At 31.4% G+C, this 23515-nt stretch overlaps 1 protein-coding gene across 12 annotated transcripts; it reads right to left on the bottom strand.

The window, feature by feature from the left end:
* Positions 1-1003: 1003 nt before the first annotated feature.
* Positions 1004-9286, bottom strand: LOC112292837 (uncharacterized). Of its 12 annotated transcripts, none has more exons than XR_016506810.1 (17): positions 8949-9278; positions 8292-8447; positions 7677-7738; positions 7411-7508; positions 7123-7161; positions 6900-6992; positions 6374-6490; positions 6044-6139; positions 5431-5544; positions 4645-4698; positions 4317-4364; positions 3840-3990; positions 3305-3470; positions 2914-2983; positions 2325-2528; positions 1706-2012; positions 1004-1346 (listed from the first exon to the last, which is right to left on the bottom strand). XR_016506810.1 is itself a non-coding variant. In XM_024541707.3 (17 exons), the coding sequence occupies exons 4-17, from the start codon at positions 7480-7482 to the stop codon at positions 1342-1344; spliced, it is 1287 nt and encodes a 428-aa protein (XP_024397475.1). In that variant the 5' UTR covers positions 7483-7508; positions 7677-7738; positions 8292-8447; positions 8949-9278; the 3' UTR covers positions 1004-1341. The 12 variants fall into 12 exon arrangements, 7 of the variants coding, with proteins under 7 accessions (XP_024397475.1, XP_024397474.1, XP_024397476.1 ...); XR_016506811.1 differs by having other exon boundaries at positions 8292-8466; positions 8949-9256; XM_024541707.3 differs by having other exon boundaries at positions 1706-1763.
* Between the last annotated feature and the right edge of the window lie 14229 nt (positions 9287-23515).

Raw genomic sequence — 23515 nt, 5'->3', positions numbered from 1 at the left:
TTACAATTAAATCTTCATACAAGCTTTCCAAAAAATATATTCACAAGACTTGATTATACTCTCAATTATAAATTTCTATTTGGTCCATCTCAAGAGGTGTTTATTAAAAAAATAAAAAACGTTGTCAAAATTTGTTTCAAAAATCAATAAAATAAATAAACAAACAAATAAAAATTAACTATTTAATACTTTTTATATTGATTAGAATCAAGATAATATCTAAAATATTTAGACTTGTGATGAAAGATTGGTTAGATCCATTGCATGACCTCTTATTAAATATTATATCCAAAACTCAGTGTTTCTTAAAAAGAATTTTTCTCTAATAAATTAAGGACCTTAATAAGACCTTCAAACTATAGTCTTGTAAAGTAGGCTTCTAAGTATTAAGACCCCCTTAATCTTTTTAACTTTGTGTTACATATAAATTTTTTTTTTCTTTCAAAAATCCAATTAAAATCTAAAAACAAATATGTTACATTATTATATTGAACATACAAAAAAGTCAAGCCTTATTACCAAAATTTTACAAATACATGTCAAAATTTTAAAATTACTAGTACAATGTACCTTCAAATTTGTATCAACATTCTAATAAAAAAAAAAGAAAAAGAAAAAGAAAAAACAATGCTTTTATTAATACTAACAATATTTTTTTGATGAAATCCAAAATCTCTATTTCATTTATTATGTCCTTTAATAGTAACCTTCTTTATTTCATCCTTCTACATATATGCATATTTGGAGATCTGATTTTTAGAAGTTCTCTCTCATGCTTTAAATGATCTACAAATTTATATCATTTTAAAATAGTAATATTTTTAAAAATTTCATACATGCAATTTTAATGAAAAATAACATTAAACCCTTTCTGACATTTGACAAATAAAGTTGGTATTTTACTCAAGAGTCAGTCGTTTTTTCTTTGGCTCTACTTTCAAGCTCCATTTACACATCAGATTTTCACAATAAATAGCTAATTAATCACAAAAATCAATCTCACTTGAATGGATCTCCCTCTCACAATTTTGAGCTCAAGATTAAGATTCCCAATGGGACCAAATCCCTTCCCTTTGTGATATATCATCATAACAGCAATAGCCAAGATTTGTCTTTCTCTGCTACCAGAGAGACAAAGCTGCCCACAATCCCACTCAACTTGAACCAATAGAGCAGTAGGGATGAAAGATAATAAGAAAATATTTTACACTTCTTGAGATGCTTCTTGACATTGCTGTCTTCGAGTAATCTCGTCCCCATAGCTTCAGAGGAGCGGCTTCATTTAACATGATTCATTCATTGGTTTGAAAACCCGTTCTTGTAAGAACACAACCATCTGCATCAATCTGAAACAAAGTAATTTTTTACTTGTCACATTCAGCACAAGCAGCGATTTCTCTGGATACGTAATGTCGTCATGAACATCCGACTGGCAAAAGGCATGGACCACGAGAATGCTCCAGATATAAAAATTGACATGCTCATTATAGTTCGGTTCAATGATCTGTCGTGTCCTTGAAAAGTTGATGAGCCCCTTGACATACGAATACATACTGGTTTGACCTCCGTCTTTTAAGTATCCACTTGCAGGAACAAAGAAAGTCTCCCGTGAAACTAAACAACCAGATTTCAGACTTGCATCCATGGCCCTATCACAACACAGAAGACACGACGCGACATTTAATCCTCACCATTTAATCCTCACCTCTGGTAGAAATCCTGAGTCTCGAATTCACGCCTGCTCTTCCACGGGATCCAGGCGTCTACGGAAAACATTGATATCAATAAGTACACATCAGAAGGTCCAGCACAATCAAGCAGAACAGGAGGATCGTATCCTAAGATGGGGTTTAACGCAAACGACGTATGCAGCACATATGAAAAGGTGCCAAAACTTCAGCTGTCCTCGACGTTTCCCTCCAGCAAGCTATGCTTATCTTGCAGATTAGTGTGCCCAATCGATCGGTAAACTTGGTGCAGTTAGTGTAAGAGCATGATGAGTACGGAATTATCTGCAAGAGTTGAATGGTCATGAAGTGAACTGTAATACGATCAATGAAGTTAATGGTGTTTGAAATGAACTTAACATGAAAAGAACTTGATTTGCAAGCAATGGTGCTCCAGGCACTTACACCTCATGCCAGGGATACACTAACTAGTAAATATAACTATGGCTCCTCAAATGAAACCGGTCTCCCAGCAAAGAATAGATCTAGGTTCTACTAAGGGTAGCTGAAAACACAGCCGATTTATACGTCATGATTCAATCCCGAAAGCAAGTGTTCTGTCTCGGAATCGATGTCCTTCAAAGGAATCGATGTTACCCGAGAAAGAGGATTGGAAGCGGTGGAACTTGACAACTTGAGGGCAGCGATTTCTACTCGAAAGAATATCCATTGAAACCTACGCAACATCTCCAAGAAGGAGAAAAGGAAGACAGTTTTGAAGTTGTGGCGTAAATGTGCTGATAGTTTGTAAGTCCAAGCAGCTCGCAACACCATGTTGCTGCCTATGGCCCAATAATACACCTGAATCATTACAGAAGACTTGTATCAAAATCATATAAAACTCGTTTTGAACAATTAAACGAAATACATTCAGATGTAGGTCACTTGGTACCTGACAAATACAGAATCTTTCAAGGATGTGTCCGTCAACTGTTATATTCATTCTGCCAATCTTCATCAAAAATGCAAGAGAAAGATATATACTAAGAATTATAGACATGCTTTGGTCATTAAAGACGCATCGAATTGTTCCGAGAACATGATGTAACCATTTACATCATTATACAATGATTACTCGGTGGAAGGACACCCAAAAAAAAACAAAAGATATTCTTCAACCATCATCAGCTAGACGTAAGACGGTAATACTGCTTCGTGGGGATTTTCCGACACCTGAATCACTTACCCAAGGTTGATTGTACATTAGGGTGGGTCGAAGAGACTGTTTGACAGGCTTCCATGGGCCACTCATCCATCTGCAACCACCCGATTTCAGAATTACATCGGATACGAGATTATGGAGCTGTACATAAAGTCTAGAAGTTCATAGAGCTGGTAATCAAAGACACTCACAGGTAAGAATAGGTTTCACAGAATAATATACTAAATCAAGGGTGCAGTATACCCTCAAAAAGACCAAGATTATGTTTCTTGGTAAAACAAGCTCATCAAAGCATTACGCATATGCAAAGAAGCACAGGTAGTTCACCTCATACAGTTCTGAAATTCATTTCAGAAATAAATTAAAATAAACTATCATATACAATAAATTAAATCAGGGAGGGAAAGGCACAAACCCAAGATCCCAGTCCTTGGTAATATCCCACCAAAATGAGTAGCAGGAGTTAAGAATTGCACACAGCACCCATAATGGCCGCAGGGTACTGAACCAATACGGTAATTCCACGTGATACTTTAAAGCTGAAATAAAGATTACCGGGAAGGTTGTTGTGTACTTTAACGCTGCAACCACCGACGAGAAGACCAGCGCTCATTAAAGTTTGCCGTCATCTCAGACGCAATTTGTAAGACTCAACATATCACTCATTTCCACATGACATGCAGAATTGCTGGATCCCAGGAGTGAATGTCAGCCACATAAACGAAACTGATTATGTTGGTGATGAGTTAAAATCGATAAATTTCCCTACTAACATAATTGTACTCTAACGTAACCTATCAGATTACATGTTAAAACCAGTAAACTGATGAACTGATTGTTGACACAGCCATACTGTGCAAGAAAAACAACGTTGACAATTTCAATCCACATCGACTACAGCAGACAAATTAGGCAGAACCTTTTAAACTATGTGATAAGTAAAAACGTACCATTGAAAAGACATGACTTGTCCTTGGTGTCATGGTATTGTCTTAAGCACTGTAGCAATCTGCTCAAGTATGGATATGCCAGAACGATGGGGATGTAAATAGAGTGACCTCCGCACGTGTCGTTTGCATTCAACCATGCAACAGTTGCAACCTGGTGCCCAAACACAGTTTTTTTTTAGAAAATAGTGTCTACTTAAAACCGGTTGCATAATCCTGAATGCCTAGATGAAAACCGGCATGATCAAGCTACCACGTGAAAGGACAAGCTGAAAGTTCCTTTCCGAACAAATCAAACAAAATACGAAATCAACACTGAGATGATCGCATGCATGGCAGACAGTTGGTATTTAGCCGGGGTCAAAAACAGATACAGAGGTGGATCTTCCAAGGCGAAAGGGAAACCACGTGATCACAGACACAACCTACACTCCCACTAGGATGAAGATTGAAACTGCCAAAGAAGTCAGCAATTCTTGCCTGCCGATGATACATCCTACAGGCAGAGCGCTCCACATCGGACAAAACCTGCGAGAAACGCGGTTTTCCATGTAAGATCTTTGCACGAAGAATTTTGTATCGCCTTGACTGACAGCCATACTAAATATGACGTACAAAAGACACGGCTAATCAGAGACGAGAATCAATGTCGAACCTGCAGATCCTATCTAAGATATTTTTAATGATAACGCTGTAAATGCATAGTCTTCAAAGGAACCGACTCGATATTTTGGCCATGGAGGTCAACAAGACTCCAACGAAGAAGTGGCCAAATAATACAGCATAATCAGAACGTTTAGTGACCTACTTTGGCCATAGAAGTCAATACGTCCGCCACAAAGAAGTCTGCAAATGATATCGGCTGCACAAAATTGACAAGAGAACATGCAGACGGTTATAGATGTGCAATCTGTAAATCCAAATTATCCTGAGGGCCTGCGCCTTATCCACTCTTATATATATTGTACATATGTATGCAGAAACGATATATAAGGTCTGCATCAACAAGGCTACACCAAGCAGCTGACCCCAAAAACGTGGCTTGGCAATATCTCTGCAAGTTCATTACCAAAATTAACATAGCAACATGTAATATGTTAGGGACCTCAAAAAAAGCCTAATATACGATGATCAGATTATAAAAAGCCTTCATCGGAATAACACACATTTCAACTTACGGCAGGTTGGGTGCAGAACGGCAATCAGCTCTAAAAAGACGTAGCATTGACGAACTAGAAGTGCCAGTTGACTATATATTCGTTTTTCTTCAACAGACAGCATCAAATGTAACATAAAAATATGACACTCAAATAGCGGACCAAAGCCAGATACCTCTACAAAAGTTCAAAATCCCCTCAACTATTTCTTTCTGAATGAATCGTACAGTACTGCTTACTGATGCAGCTCTAACTTAATATGTAACTTCACTTGGCCCACCTAAATGTTATTGGATTCGGTTAACTCAAGTTTGGATGACAAGGTTTGAACACATGCGTGATATTTTAAATCTTGAGTGTGGATGACAAGGTTTAAACTCAAGATTTAAAATATCCTTTTTAGTCTGGGCTTTTCTTTTTCTGGTCGAAAAACAAACCTGAATGGGAAAAGTAAGGCGAACAAGTGTCCTGAGGAAGTAGAATCTGGTATTCATGTAAAACATATCCAAAGGCAGTCCCAACATCAATGGCACCATAAGATAGAGCAAAACCTGCGTGGATAGACAACGATACATCAAATCTAACCCATAAAATTATTACTCCTGCAGTAGGAAATGTACATCTATGGGGTACACTAATAAGACTAAGAATAGCCCAGAAACGTAGAACATCCATCAAGAGCTCGGATTCTTATACAAAAGGGTTCCCACAACCCTATTACAAAAAATTGAATAATGTTCAATCGTGTCCAATAGCCATCACTTGGTGAAATACCCTCACAATGACAGACCAAAACACTTCCAAAAATACCTGAGAATCTGAGCTGGAAAAACTAGCACAAACGCATGATGAAGTTGATGTTCATAGACAGCAAGACAGTAACGTGTATATAGGTTTGAGTATTGACACGTAACCATTGAAAAAATTGTGGGAACCTGACACTTGCATAGACATACGGCCAGTCCGTCATAACCGACAAAATGGAAGAAAAAAATGATGCGAACATCCACAAGGGTAACTCCAGATTTAAGAGAAGAGTCAAGTGCTTACTGGTTGTGAGGCTGCCATCGAGACCATGCCGTGTGAATAGAGATACAGGTATGCTGTCATGCTTGTGATCACAGCCACAGTCATCCATGATGCTATCTGAGACATATGAAAGGCCAGCTCATTACTTCCACTTTTGGATTGAATGAACTTCATATCATCTAAATACCTCATTACAACACTGTTGAGTATACTTGTAGTTTCCAACCATCTACTGTAACAAACCAGGAAAACATAAAGCAAATATAACAAACTAATGTCCAAGGCCCTCATGAAAATATCAAAGACAGAGGTATACATCTAAACACTCCTGAACGAAGATTAGGACTTTACCTTCCAAATTTCCTGATGGCTGACGTGATTGGGATCTAGTTCAAACACTCTAGCATAAGGGAAACGCATGGTCAAAAATACGTACACATTTACTCCCCATAACCAAACCATCGCAGACTGCAACACAAACAAGGACAGAATTAGAACAATCACGATTACCCTACAAATGAGCTATCAAAACATATGCGCCTGCAGGAGCATTTGAATTACTCAACATAACAGTGCAGTACCGAACATCAAAACTCCACACGTGCACTGACCTACCCACCAATAATAACCTCCGGCAGTAGACCTGACTAAAGCCAATCTGGTATAATTATTTGTTTAACGTGCACTTTGCTAAAGTAAGTTTTTCGATCTGTAATGAATCTCATAACCCAGACTTCTTTTATTTTATTTGCTGAAACTGGGATCTAAGCAAGAGCAGAAGAACACACAAGCAACACACTTCAATAGGTCAGTAGGGCGTATCTCACAATTGTCAAAGACCAAAACGGTGAAAACAAAGTAGTTGTCGGCTGCTCACCATTAAGAAAACTGGATTGTAATATAAATATACTTCGTAAAGGAATTTGTCTAGTGTCGCCACATTCATAAGAACCAAAGACTCGTATGCTACCTGTACTCAAAGACATCGGCACATCCAAAACCAGTTTCTCGTTAAAGCACAAGAAACCCGATCTGTGATAGAAATTATGGATATCATGACATCTGAAGGTAAAAGAGCATCGCAAGGAAAGAATTAATACCTTCAGGCAAATGAGAATCCAAACAGCGAAAGATATTGCCTGCGAACACGGACACGATAGGCAACGAAGTTGATGATGATGCATATCTTCAAAGTAAAAAGACAGTAAAATTGATGTCGTTCAAGTATCAACAACTTAATACTGCCGATATATCTGTGGTACTCCCAAACAAAAAGGCATCCTTTGAAGATTTGTGCCAACACAGTCGTTAAGCTGCTGTACACAAAGCAGAGTTATTAGCTATCACCGAGGTCAGAGCACTTATGCAATTCAGCATAAAAAACTTACCTGGATCCCCCATGTTGAAGGAGCGTTGACCTTCATTACGCTCTCCACTGAAGATGAACCCTTGTCATTCATTTCCTGGTTGCTCCCGCTGTCCCATTCTGCGGAGCTTAGAAAATCCTTAGAAAATAGAGTTGTCTTCATCCTTCAAGGTGCCGTGGACCTTGAACTTACACATTACAAAAGCATATCCGGACTAGGAAATAAAACCCCAGCTTACATCATAATCTGAATTTATAAAACACAATGAATCCGTACTTCAAACTCACCCGAATCCAGATTGACCGACCTGCCTTCAGCCCGTCGTTAAGGCAGTGAACTCTTCACCGAACTGTATACAGAGTAAGAGGTGTTAACGGACTCTCCACGGGGATATTTAAAAAAGGAGTACGACATTGACTGCTATCTATCGGTATGTGAATATCACTTGCCTTCTAAATCCTAGGGCTTACTTCCTCGTTGCACACAAAATAACACCTGTGTAGCACGTGCACATCCAAATCATGCGAAACTACTTGTTGACGCCCAAGATTTCCATCAATAGTCTAAGACAAGTCAACTGCTAACACATGACTCTGAATATTGGGTGAATTCCGGTGAAAAATTAATGAATTCTGGCTAGCATCATGCAAAATGCAAGAACCGATCATGTCAAGTGCAAACATCGTCACATTGCACGAAAACCTTTACAATTCTATTTTATATATTTCCGTGTTACTCTTGGCCCAGAGTTAATGACCGCGGATGGTAACATGCTGCTTCCATCTCAGTTTAGTAAGACAAAAATTAATAGGGAAGAGGAATTTCACGCTGTAACACAGACCTTAGCAACATGACGTAGGTAAAGAAATGCACACAATGCAACCATCCTAACTCTTGCTCACCGGTCAAGGCAATCTGGTCATTTTCTGTCCGCAACAATCCCCGCCGAAATTGACCTCAATTGACAAGATTTAATGCTTGTGGAAAAGAAACCCCTGGTAAAGAACGCAGCAGCGTGGCCAGCCAAGGAAAAAACCTCTCTCATGTCCACACTGATTCTGCGAGCAACTCATTCAGCTGTGATCCACAAATCCCCAAACATATGGCTCAAATCTAAATCTCTTCTCTTGCGTGACAAAACCTCGCACGCCTCACCCATCACACAGGTGAGCCCCCAAATTCGCACCAAAATGGATGCTCACAACTCATCACAAAATTGACAATCCACAGTGCAGGCGACCCAAAACACGCCAGATTCGGCAATCGTTTCCTCCTCACGCGACAACACTCTCAACAATCTATTTTATTCCTTTCACGCGAACGCGTAAAGTCGAAACTACAACCTCGGAAGCAATTCTGTAGAAATTTGACGCTGTGGAACAGAGAGCACGATAACAAGACATGGCAAATAACAAAACCAGAAAAAAAAACATAAAAGAAAAAGAAAAACAAAATAATAATAATACTAATAATAATAATAGTCACTATGATGATAACTGTAGCTTTATTCAAGGGAAAGAAATCTGGAGATCCGAACCAGGGGAGGCGAATTTACTTACAGACGTGGAGGAGAGATCAGAGGCAAGTGCAGGGACGATGACGAACAATGTGTGGCACGCGGGGGAAGGGATGGCGGTAAGGGAAGGGGTGGAAGAGGTATGTGTGCGATCGGGAAGCAGCGCGAAGCTCGATGGAAATGTGCATTCCGGAGGTGCAGGGCACCAAAGTCACAGAGAAGGCGAGAGAGAGAAAGACAGAGAAAGCACACACACACACAAACAAAGAGACAGAAAGGGACGGAAAGAGTAAGAAATCGGGAGAGAGAGTGAGAAAGGGAGGCCGCGATGATGATGCGAAGCAAACGGGGGCTCCGAGATCTGAAACGCCCGCCCGCCCGTCCCGAGTCGCGAGTCCATGGTGCCCTCGCTCCGCGTCTCTTCTCCGTTCCCCTCATCACCAGCGTTGCGAACCCCACCCGTTCCCATGCCCCATGTTCTCCACGTCCTCCTGTGTCATTCATGAGGGTGTGTGCGCGTCTCTAATCTCCGTTTTTTTTTTAAAAAAAAATAATAATAATATTTTTTTAATTCTAATTTACAATAATATTAATATTGATCCCTCTCTCTGATGGGATCATGCACCACCACTTTCCCCTTGACTTCACTTTCCTTTGGCCTCTTGCTCTCGCTCTCTCTCTCTGCGCCCCCCTCGGAAGTCTTGTATTGTGTCTTGAGACAAGGGTATCATAATATTGAATCCCATTTCACTTCGGCATATGCACATCACCACCTTTGAGATATCCTTGCTCAAATTGACTTTAGTTTGCTTACAGAGCTTTGTTTGATTTTATTTTGTATCTATTTTTTTCTCTATTTTTTGTTTTCTTTTATCATCAGCCAAGAATTTGTTTTTCATGTGTTACAACTAATACTTTATTAATGTAGATTTTTTTAGCTACTCTCTTGCAGTTTCTCCTCCTCTTTTTGTAGAATAGGAAGGCTTCTGCAAGGATTCAAAGACTGGATTCAAAATTCATATTATTCATTTTTATTTATTTATTTATTTTTACATCAACAAATTCATGATTTTTTGAGGAATGTATAAATTTTGTGCTCTTGTTTCTTGTCAGTCCTCTTTAAATTCAATGTTTTCATCATCATCAGTACTTACTAGTATAAAAGATGTTGTAACAAAAATTATGTTAGATTTTTCTTATTAACTCATTTACTTTTATTTTGAAAATTTGATTTTGATTTTAGAATTGAAAATATTACATCTTGGTAGTGAAATTTTATTGCCTTCAAATCACTATCATGATATAGTCATTACATTCAATTACTTTCATATGTGTAACATATAGTTATATACATTAATATGCCATATTGAGCATAATTAATAAAATATCATTATTTTACTACCACTTATATATATATATATATATATATCTTCTATTTAAAATTTACAAGTGGAGTGTTGTGCACACAATATGATATGATATGTACTGTCTTGAAACTGATGGAATTCATAGGTTTAGGCTTTCAAGATGTACAACCACAAACTTATTAAATTTCTTATCAATAAAAATTCCAAATATCATGTCATTTTTCATAATGGATATGGATTATGCTGATCCACACACATATTTGAACGTACAAACTTCAAAATATTTGTAATAGATATTAACTTATCACATAAATTAGCATGTTTTATACTTTTTGTTAAATATAACTTTAATATGTCACAAATAACACAAGGTTTCAAGATTACAGGTGCATGCTATTTACAAAAAAAAATACTAAAAAAAAACTTAAAGTAGATGAGACAATATCTTGAAGCTTTTAACACATAATGTTTAATTATGTTACTAAGAACATTAATAGTGTTCATGAAAAAATAAAAAACTTTTGATTCAAAAAAACTCCTTTATAATATATGTCCATCAAATTATTATTAATAGATATAGTCACATTTTTTTTGATCTTTTTTAATCTAAATTTATTAATTTTTTACTTTTATTGACTTAAAGATTTATTCATTATTTTATTACTTTTAATGTGACAAAATCTATATTATTAAAAATAAACAAAATCATATTAAAAAACACACATACATAGTCAATTATTATTATTATTATTATTATTTCTTGCAATTCTACAAAATTTCTTTCATTCCAACAAAAAAAAAGAATTTATTCTTAATCTTCTACCATTTGTATCTCAAGTCTAATTTGCATTATAATAACCATGCAATACAATATTATTACTTCTAATATAAAATTTGAAGTGCAAAGTGCCTTATATATATGTCATGATTTTCTTAATGATAGCCTAATGGATTGGTCTATCCTTTAATATATATATATATATATATATTCACTAACAATACTCACTATTGTCGTATTACATGTATTCTTGCTTGAAAATATATCAAGCACCTAACAATGGAAGGTAAGTAGAAATGCAACAATAAAATTCTACCAAATCTAATAGAGTCTTAAATAAATTTTAAGTAATCTTTAACAATCTCAATCAAACTTTAACCAATCCAAAAGAAATTCAAAAGAAGTCACAAAAGAAACAAAAAGAAGCCATAAATTAATTTTAAAGAAAATAATAATAAAATCTGAAAAAAAATATAAAAAATAAAATCTTAAAGAAATAATAATAACATTAAAAAAATATTGGAAATAGAAAATTTTAAAGAAATAACAAAGAATCCTTTAAAAATCCTAAAAACAAAAATCTTAAATAAAGCTTAAATAAACTCTAATTAAATTTTAATTAAACTTCAGATAAAATCCTAATTAAATCCTAATTAAAATCCTAATGAACGTTAATAAAATATTAGGTCAAATCTTAATAAAATCCTAATGAAATCTTAGATCCTAACCAAATCCTAATCAAATCTTAAATTCTAAATCAATCTTAATAAAATCTTAGTAAAATCCTAAATCAAGTTTTAATTAAATTTTAATAAAACTCTAGACCAATCCTAATAAAATTTTAAATCCTAACCATAACCTAATCAAATTCTAAATAAAATCAAAAAAATTTCAAGTAAATCTTAATCGATTATTATAGTTATTTGAAACTTCAATAAATATTAATTGAATTATTGATCTTAACTAAAATTTCATCCAAACTTCAACCAACAAGCAATTAATAATCACACAAAATTTAAGAAGAATCAAATTCACCAATTGCAAAAAAGCTCTCAAATTCTCTTAGATGTTGGATGCCTTCCTTCTCCAATTTAAATGTTGATCTTTCAACAAAGTTTTTTCCTTTTTGAATCATTCAATTGTTGCAAAAATTAGATTATGTATAAGTATTCTAGTTTAAATTTATCTCAATAAGTTTTGCTTCAATCATATTGATAGACTCATCTAGAGTGCAAAAACCCTCATTGCCCTAAATTTGAATTATCCAAGATTATAATCCACAAAAACTTTGATAACCTTCAATTTAATTGCTTGATTGACATAAAATTTCTTATACACATTTGTGACAAGTACAATGACAACTCAACAAATTTTTACTTATAAATAAACTAAAAAACTCACAAAATCATGAAATTTATAAACTTATTTTTATTTCTCAAAATCTAAACCTACCAATTACATTTTTAACTTTGAAAAGCCTTCAAAAGCTCAATATCCATCCAATTGACATAAAACTAACTTTTAAAAATCTTTTCTTAAATTTGTTCTCAAATTCAATTTTTTGATTGATAAAAGAATCCTAGAGTTATTGTAGATATATGGTTTTGTGCCTTAGGGTCTAATTTTGACCCATTTTTACAATTGGTCTTCTTTGAATATCAACTTTTAGTAATTTGAAGTAATTTTTACTTAAATCTATTATTAATTCTTTTCTAAAGATATTTGTATTATTTATTTATCTCAATTACTTTGATTAGAGGTATTTATGTTCCTACAAAGTAAATAGAAGTTATTTTTTTAGAATACAATATTAAGACTAAAATTTTTACTACCTTCTTATCATTTATTCTTATTTTTTTATTTCATCTTTTTAATAGACTCTTTTATAATAACATCCATATTTTTATTTTTTACTATATACTCATATTACCACAAAATACTACATATAGTAGATCCATCTTTATATTAACTATTGCATACATAAGTGAGTCTATTATAGCCTTATATGTTATATATTGTATTTTACCTTCATTTTAGCAAATAGTTTATAAATAAAGTCATCAACTTCAAACTGGCCCATAAAGGTGTTCTAATAGACTTGTACTTTTTTATATTGAATCATTTCAATACTTCTTTAATACACTTATTTTAGCTCATTGTAATGGTCTTATTACCAAAAAAATTCAAAATTTCTATTACTAAGAAATAATAGAATTCTTCCAAATTACTCATCTCATATTTTTTTATCTAATTTTACTTTTAAACAATCAATTTTTTTTTAAGATATTAAGAAAAATAATCAAAATATTAATATAAAAGATGAAAATCAATAAAATTCTTTTGATTGTATTATATAAATAATATAATTAGTATCACTTCTTATTCATAAAAAACATATCAATACATTAATACCATGTCTTAAATTATTACTTGAGACCATATAAATATTTTTTTAATTTAAAAATCAAGTTTCCATTTCTTTCTTGAACAAATCCTTGAAGTTGATCCATGTAGATGTCTTTTTTTAACTTTTAATTAAAAAAAACTATTTTCACATCTATTTGATATATTTCTTACTCCATCATTTTTTTAATTGTCATAATAATTCTAATGATGATGAATTTGGCCATATAAACATATGTCTTATTGAAATTAATACTATCAATTTTTTATTAGCTTTTGGCAACTAATCTTCTATTATAACTCATAAAATTGTCCATTACATCCTTCTTGATTTTAAATTCCTATTCACAATCAATTAAAGATTAATTTAATAAAAATTGAGTCAATTTCCATATTCTATTGTCTATGAATAATATATATTTTTTAAAATATATCTTTTGATATTCTATCTATTATAAGAATATTCTTTGATACATACTTTATGTTCTTATTTATCTTGTGGATATTTTTTTTATAGATTTTTTTATCCTCTTAATCTTATTTCTTAGCTCTTGACTTTATGATTGATATAAAATATGTATTGAAGAACAAATATTTTGAAGTCACAACACTTAGCATCAGCAAAGTTGCATACAAAGAGAGTATGGAGTAAGATATATCTCACTTCCAATACCCAGTACTTATAGGTAGTGGTTGCTGCCCAAAAAGATAACTTCTACTCTTTGACTTTTATACACATGGTCCTAGGATCTTTTTGGTATTTCACAAATCTTGAGGGTATCCTATCTCTTGCACTAATTATTCTTATCTAGTCTTTAGATATTCTTTAGTTCATACTTTATTCTCTTGACTTTGACTCTTGGTCCTTGACCTCAACCTATATTCATAGGATTCTCTTTTTATATACCAAGAGTCAATCTTTTGACTATTAGCAACTTACTTAAGATAATATCCTCTATAAGGTAACTTATTCTACTTTCATTTTTATTTCAATACTCCCACTTTGCTATTGGTCAAAAGACTTTCAATCCTAATGCCTTTATTAACATATGATGTCTATCCTTTATTAATGCCTTTATTAACAAATCAGCAAGCATGTCTTCTCTTGTACAATACTTCATATCAATCACTCCTATTTCAATCTTCTCTCTTATGAAGTAATGTTGAATGTCAATGTACTTGGTCCTTGAATGATGCTCGGAATTCTTTGCAAATACAAGACATCCTTGATTGTCACACTCCATTGAAGTTGCTTCCATTTGCACATCTCTAATATCCTCCAAAAGTTGTCTTAGCCATATTGCCTCCATTATACCATGACTTGCTGCCATGTACTCTGCCTCTATTGTTGACCTTGCAATTATTGGTTGTCTCTTGCAATTCCATGATATAGCTCCCACTCCAACAAAGAACAAATATTCCATTATTGATCTTCTATCATATACATCTATTATTAATATAGATACAATCCATAAATCAAAATTAAATAAATCTATTAGAATATTGAAAAAGATGCAACCTTATATAGAACTTTATTTTTTGTAAAAATCCTTGAAACTTCAATCTTGTTACATCAAACTTCTTTGACATAATTATCTTTACTTCTTTTATATTTTAAATAGCAAGAATTCTTGGATTTAGCTATAAATTTGATCTACTTGCTTCTTTTAATTGCTCAATTTTTTGGCATAGACTTTAAACTTCATTGTTGATTTCTTCTATAGGCATTGGAATACTACTTCCATAATTGATATTAAAGATACCTAAAATTTTCACCCTAAGAATATTGATAAGCTTGTGAATGTCTATAATAGTTGAAAATTTATTCTCATCTTTGTCCAGTGAAGCATCTATAATTGTTTCTTCTGTAGACAATTCAAATATATTTATAAGTCAAATTAAAAGAAGATAATCTATAACTTCTAATATCAAATGAAGATTTCTAAAAAGAAGAGTAATTTACTTTCTTTAAGGAAAAAAATCATTGTTAGAAAAAAAAATTAAATTAAAGGTGGATAGTCTATAACTTTTAAAATACAACAATATATGTGAAATAGTACATTTATTTTTAAAAACAAGATAAGAATAATGAGTTAACATTCTTGATAAATTATTAAAGACATGAATTTCAAAGAACCAAAAACTCAATATACTCTTATATAACTCAAAAAATATAGATATTCATTCAAAAATAATAAAATTTTAAAATTGAAATAACTTTTGCCACAAACAAAAAGCTTAGAATGTCTTGAAAAAAGACTAAAGACTAAAAAAGTATTCACAAGAATCAAGAAGGCTTCATTCTTGCCTCCATATATATTATCTAATTAGAAGTTATGTAGTGACATTCTATAGGACCTTCAACATGTGTTGAAATTTGAAGACACATGTCTTAACTTGTAAGGCAAGTTTCTTATATAAAAGCTACATTATTAATTTGAACCACAAGTTGTTAATATATATGTCATAGTATTAGTTTTTTGATTAAGTTTTTAATCTATCAATTATCTATAGATACATACAAAGATGAAATCAAATCTATGAAGCTTCTATAAAAAACTTTCTTACAAGATATTATCACACAAACTTACTTTTATTTATTTATAATATTTAGGTAACTATTAGAGTAAATATGTATGTTTGGGATTCTTTCTAATTTAATTTTTTTAAGATTATTATGACTAATAAGGCTTGAATATATTTTTAGGTTATAAAAGTTTCTTATAATCTTGATTTTTTCTATAGTTTAATTTAAGATTTTGCTAGTCGAATTAAAATCCATAAGTCTAATACATCCAAATTCTTATTAATAGATACAAGAGCTTTTGTGCATGCTACAAAAGAAAGATCAAATTCTACTATATATGCGATATCTACTTTTTATAGAAAAAATATTTCAAATAGACTTTTAAGTCAGTATTAAGATTATCAAGATATTTTTTAGAAAAAAAATGTGGATATACTTCTAAATCGTTATTCTTATGATTGTTCCATCTATTGAATATGAAACACTATAAATTCATAATATTTAGTATCAACAAGGTTGCACACAAAGAAAATATGGAGTAAGATATTTCTTACTTCTAACATCTAATACTTATAAGTAGTGGTTGCTCCCTTAGAAGATAACTCCCATTCTTTGACTTTTACATGTATGGTTCTAAAATCCTTTCGAATCATATTAATCATAATGGTATCCTATACCAAACACTAATTACTCTTAATTAATCTTTGAATATTTCTTATTTTATATTTTATTCTCTTAATTTTGAATTTTGATCCTTGACTTCATCCTATATCTATAAAATGCCCTTTTTAACTACCAAGAATCAATCCTTTGATCATTAGTAACTTATCAAAGATAATATTTTCTATAATGTAACTTATTTTATTTTTATTTTTACTTATTTACTTTAATACTCCCACTTTACTATTGATCAAAAGGCTTTTAATCTTAATGCCTTTGTCAACATGTAATGTCTATCCTTTATTAATGCATTTATCAACAAATTAATAAATATGTCTTTTTTTATCCAATACTTTATATTAATATTTTCTATTTTAATCTTCTCTTTTATGAAGTGATATTGAATGTCAATATACTTGATTCTTCAATGATGCTTGGATTCTTTGCAAATACAAGACATCCTTGATTTTCACATTTTATTAAAGTTGCTTCTATATTGCTTCCATTGCACCATAGCTTATTGCCATGTACTTTGTTATTCATCTTGTAATTGTTAGTTGTGTCTTATAATTCCATGAAATAGCTACTACTCTAATAAAGAATACATATCCTATTGTTGATCTTCTATCATTTGCATCTTGAGTCTAATCCGCATCATAATAACCATACAAATTAATGTTATCACTTCTAAAGCACAATTTTAAATACAAAGTGTCTTTTAAGTACTTCATGATCCTTTTAATGGTTGTCCAATAGATTGGTCCATCCTTTGACATGTATTGGCTCACAACACTCACTACTTATATAAGATCTATCCTTACATACATAAATAAATCTACTACTATCTTATATGGAATACCTTATATTTGATCTTTAATTTTAGTAAATTCTATATATGTGAGCTTTATTAACTTCAAATTAGCCTCTAAAGGTGTTTCAATAGATTTACAATCTTTCATATGGAATTATTTCAACATCTTTTTAATATACTTATTTTTACTTATTATAAAGATTTTTTTAGCACAATCTCTCAAAAATTCTATTCCTAAACAATAAAGAAGCTCTATCAAATCATTCATTTCATACTTTTTTTCTAACTTTGCTTTCAATCAATTCATCATCACAATATTGATTAAAATGATCAAATCATCAATATAGAAGATGACAATCAATATAAATTTATTTGATTACATTATCTATAAAGAATGATCAAATTCACTCCTTTTAAATCCTTCATTCATAAAAAATGTATCAATACATTGGTACCATACCCTTAGAGATTGATTGACTCTATACAAGGCTTTTTTTAACTCACAAACAAGGTGTTATTTGTCTTCTTCTATAAATCCTTGAAGTTGCTCTATGTAGATATCTTTTTTTGGTTTTTCATTCAATAAAGCCATCTTTGCATCCATTTGATACATGTCAAAGTCTATTCTTGCTTCAATTATCACAATGATTTTAATGGTGGTGAATTTGGTTAGGGAAGCAAATATCTCATTAAAATCAACACCAACAACTTAAGATTAGCCTTTGGCAACCAATTTAGACTTGTATCTCATAACATTACCTATTACATTTTTTTTGGTTCTAAATACTAATAATTAATTGAAGATCAATTTGATGGAAATTGAATCAATTCCTATATTTCATTGTTTATAAATGATTTTTAATCTTCTTTCATGGTATTTTCCTACTTCATAGTATCCGTGGACTTCATTGCATCACATAAATTCAATAGATCAGTAAGGAGTGTAACATTGGTATATTCTTCATTTATTTGAAGAAAGTTGTGGTTCTTCTAATATGCACTAAGTTTTTTTCTATGTCTCAAAGGATATATATTTTCACTTGATGAAGCTTCACCTTCTTTCACTCCAAGGTTTCTTGTAAGCTTCTTCTTTCTTAAAATTTATTTTTTTACATTTTGAAGGTTAGTACTCTTCATTATCATCATTATTTTTAATGTCTTCATTGTCTTTACTACTGATTCTAGCAATTATAGGAATACTATGGTCTACCTTCTTTCGTTCTTCATCTTGATTTGAATGTCTACTATCATCAATGTTATCATCTTTTTTTTCTTTTTTTACTAAAATTAAAGATATTTCTACAAACACACTATTATTTCCACTTGGACACATCTCCAAGTGCTCATAAGCATTTTTATGCTCCAAAAACTCTACATCTTGACTTTTGATGATCTTCTTAGTTTCTAAACATATAAGTCTATATGCCTTAATATCTTCATAATATCCAACAAACAAATATTTTATGTATATTGTATCAAATTTGAACCTCATACAATCTGATATCTTTACATAAGTAATACATTTAAAAATCTTCATGTGTAAAATACAAGGTTTCTTGCTATTCCAAGCTTCTTGTAAAATCATTGATGTAAGTGCACTAGTTAGATACCATATTTACTACTGTTTTATTGGGTATCACATTTTTCTTGTATACACCATATTTACCATTGCTTCTACATATCACGGATATATATATTTATCCTAATAGTTACTTATATAATTAGGTAGAAATAGGTAAATATAAATTAATTTCATAAAGTCTTCTAAGTAAGTTTCTTAGAAGCTTCATAAATATAATTTTGACTTTAGATATATTTATAGGATAGAAACTTAGCCAATAAGTTAATCTTGTGTTGATAGCTTGTGGAACAAGTTAACTCTATATAATAGCTTGTGGAACAAGTTAACTATGTGGTGCATACATAGATAACTTGTCTTATAAGTTAAGATATGTAGCTAGCAAAGTCAATATGTTTTGGAGGTCCTAAAGGACATTGCCATGTAGCTCCTAGTTAAGAGTACATATGGAGGCAAGAATGAAGCCTTCTTCACTCTTGCCAATAACATTCTAGTCATTAGTCTTGTTTCAAGACTCTCTAGACTTTTTATTTTTAATAATAGTCATTCTAATTAATATTACATTATCTTTGAGTGACTTTCTAGTTTTCTTCAGTGACATAAGAGTATATTGAGGATTATCTTTCTTCGAGATTCATATCCTTGATAGTTTGACAAGAGTACTAACATACTATTTTTATCTTATTTTAGAAAGAAGTAGATTACTCCACTTCTATTTTTGTATTTTAAAGGTTACAAACTATCCACCTTTAAATAAAAAATCTTATTTTTTAACATTGATCTTTTCTTTAAAGAGAGTGGATTATCCCTCTTTGCAGAAATTTTTATTAGAGGTTGAAGATTAACCTCCTCTAATTTAATTTTTTGGATTTATTTAAGTTGTCTATAAAAGGAAAGATTATTGATGCTACTTCTAACAGAAGCAAGAATAGATTTGTAACTATTCTGGATCTTTAGAAGCTTATCGACACTCTTAAGTCAAAAACTTCATGCATCACCAATGTCAACCATAGGAGTCCTACTTCTATACTTATGGACAAAGTCCAGATTCTACGTCAAGAAGTTGTACTGTTGAAGAAAATAAGTCGATTGGCCCTACAATCTAATTTAGGGGATCTTGTGTCTACGAGCTCAGGAGAGGCAAGAATTTGTATGCTCAAGAAGATTGATGGAATAATATCAAAATTTGGAGGATTTTTTTACAACAAGTTAAACTCTACTTAAGATTACATCTTTTCTTATATATGGAAGAATTTACTCAAGTCAGCTTCATAGGCGCATTTCTATCTGGAAGTGCTCTTTCTTGGTTTGCACCTTTGATGGAAAATGATTCACAACTTCTTTATGATTTAAATTCATTCTTAGAAGTGTTTACGAGTACATTCAAAGAAAAGAATTAAGAATGAGTAGCAGAGACCAAACTCATATCTTTATAATAAGAATCACAATCAGCCACCACATATGTTGTTAAATTCCAAAACCTCACTTGCAATATAGACTAGAATGACAAAGCACTTATCAATAAGTTTTCATATGGATTAAAGGATAGCATCAAAGAATTGTTATTAACAATGCTAAAAATAGAATCTTTGGAATAATTTATTGCTCAAGCCATTATATGTGATAATCGATTATTTGAAAGATAATAAGAATAAAAACTTAGTTAGAGAAGAACAAGTCAAGTAAAAGGGGCAATTCTTAAGTTTTTTGAAACATATTCATCAAAGCCTAAACTAATGCAAATTGATACAATATGTTTTAATTTTTTCATAGAGCAAAAAAAGATTTGATATTGCCAAGAGGATTTGTGTTTATATTGTAGAAAAGCTAAGCATACTACTCAACATTATCTAAAGAAGCAACGTAATTACAAAATGAGGAGCATAATTACCAAAGAAGATAATGTGTCAAAAAATAAGTTTTTTCAGCTACAATAGGAACCATGCGGTTAGAATCATATGCAACACTTAATAAAGATCCTATTTTCTCCTCAAATCCCTCACCTTTTTTTATAATAGATGTATGTTTAGGACCTAAAAATCACAAAGACTTTATATTATTAGATTTAGGAGCCTGAGCCTGTTTTATAGACAAAGATTTTGTCAAAAATCAAAAAATATCTTTAATCAAGAAAACTAAATCCGTACATGTAGAATTTATAGATGGTCGTTTGTTGTCATGTGGAAATATTATCGATAAGACTATTCCTTTAGGTATAACAATTAAAGATCATAATAATGTAGTAGTATTTAATGTAATAAGATCTCTTTTCAATTCGAGTATTTTAGGATTATTGTGGCTAGAAAAATATAACCTTCAAATAGATTAGATTTCTTATAATTTTAACTTTTTTAGTAATATAATCCAAGATTGATTTAGTGAAGTAGAAGTATATAAGTCTAGTATATCCAAATCTTTACTAATAAGTGTAAGAGCTTTCATGCATACTGCAAAAAAAGGATCATCTTTTGTTATATATGCTACGCCCATTTTTAATGATGAAAAAATATAAAGTAATATTTTTAGCCAATATCAAGAATTCTAAGATACTTTTGATAAAAAGAATGTAGATATTTTTTTAGAGTATTGACCTTATAATTGTTCAATTGATATGCAAATAGTTCAACCACCATTCAGACCAATCTATAGCTTATCGCAAAATGAATTAGCTGTATCAAAGGAGTATATTGATGAAAACTTAACAAAGAACTTCATATGCTATTTTAAAATCCGAGCCAAGGCTCCTATCTTATTTGTAAAGAAGAAAGATAGATTTCTATCAATGTATAAGGATTATCAAGGATTCAATAAGATCACCATCAAGAATAGGTATCATTTATCTTTAATTTCAAGCCTTCTTGACTAACTCAATTAAACAAAGATCTATACCAAAATAGATCTAAGATGAGCATACAATTTAATTTGTATCAAAGAAGGAGATAAATGGAAGACTACTTTTCGAACTAAGTATGAGCATTTTGAATATAATATCATGTCTTTTGGATTCACAAATGTACTGGCCACTTTTCAACATCTTATGAATGATGTTTTTTTATAAATTTCTAGATGATTTTATTATTTACTATTTAAATGATATTTTAATATACTCTAAAAATATAAAAAAATATGAACCTCATGTTTGTTGTGTGTTACAAAAATTTAGAGATACAAGATTATATGCCAAGTTAGAAAAGTGTGTATTCCACATTACTTAAGTTGACTTTTTAGGATACATCATTTCTAACAAAGGCCTTATAATGGATCCTAAGAAGATCCAAAGTATCATAAATTAGAAGATTCTAAGAACATTACAAGATGTGCAATGCTTTTTGGACTTTGGTAATTACTACCAAATCTTCAAGAAGAACTTTTCACAAGTTACAGCTCTACTTATACATTTGACTTATAAAGAAAAACTTGAATAAAATAAAGAAGCAGAAGTATTATTTGATGCTTTAAAGAAGGAGTTTATTTTTACACCAATCTTGCTTTGGATCAACTTTTTTAAGATATTTTTGTGGAAAAAATTGCACTAGACTTTGCTATGGATGTCGTGTTGTGACAAATAGAAACAAATGATAAATACCACCTAGTAGCTTTGTATTTTAGGAAATTTTCAGCAGTCGAGATTAATTATGAGATCTATAATAAAGAACTCCTTGTAATTATAGATTCATTTCAAGAATGGCATCATTATCTAAAAGGTGCTTCAAGTCTAGTCACTGTATATACAAAAATAAGAACCTCGAGTACTTCATGTCAGTATATGTTTTGAATCATTGTCAAGTCCATTGGAGCATGTCTTTATCCAGATTCAATTTTAAGATTATTTATCGACTATGAAAATAATAAGGTCTATTAGACGTCCTATCTAAATGTTGTTATCTTGCACCAAAAAAAAGAGATGCTTCTTTTGATCAAAAAAGAACAATTCTCTTAAAGTCCAAGCATTTTCATCTTCAAGCAATAAAATCAACATTGACTATTGATTCAATCTTTGTTAAGTAAATTCAATCAAATATGTCTTCTAATCCTCTTATTCATGATATCAAGAATACTTTCTCTAAGTTCTATGATACTTCAAAGTTTGAGTTCAAGAATAATCTATTATATTTCAAAGATCACTTATATATTCCAGAAGATGAAGCATGATTATGTGTCCTTCAAGTTTGTCATGATTTTTCAGCAATCGGATGTTTTAGATACAATAAGACTTTGGAGCTAATATCAAGAGATTTTTAGTAGCTTCAAATGTAAAAAGCAATCAAAGACTTAGTACAATCATATCATATTTATTGAAGATCCAAAACTCCTCGTCATTGACCTTATATACTTCTTCAATTGTTACCAATTCTAGAACAATCATGGTCTTCCATTTCTATGGATTTTATCACGGATCTTTTAGTCTCAAGTTCATGTAACTCCATATTTTTAATCATAGATTGCTTCATGAAAATGGTACATTTTGTACCATGTGCAAAATCT

Source organism: Physcomitrium patens, chromosome 15 (assembly GCF_059467195.1).
Source record: "Physcomitrium patens ecotype Gransden chromosome 15, ASM5946719v1, whole genome shotgun sequence".
NCBI classification, from domain to species: Eukaryota; Viridiplantae; Streptophyta; class Bryopsida; order Funariales; family Funariaceae; genus Physcomitrium; species Physcomitrium patens.
This window is presented reverse-complemented; position numbering and strand designations above follow the sequence as displayed.

What these genes read in the sequence shown, in the direction of transcription:
- LOC112292837 (XM_024541705.3), bottom strand. Translation starts at nt 7,482, where the DNA reads ATGAATGACAAGGGTTCATCTTCAGTGGAGAGCGTAATGAAGGTCAAC. An exon ending in TATTGACTTCTATGGCCAAA is followed by an intron (nt 4,365 to 4,644) that starts GTAGGTCACTAA and finishes CGTTTCTCGCAG; the next exon opens with GTTTTGTCCGATGTGGAGCG. An exon ending in ACCAAGGACTGGGATCTTGG is followed by an intron (nt 2,984 to 3,304) that starts GTTTGTGCCTTT and finishes GGGTGGTTGCAG; the next exon opens with ATGGATGAGTGGCCCATGGA.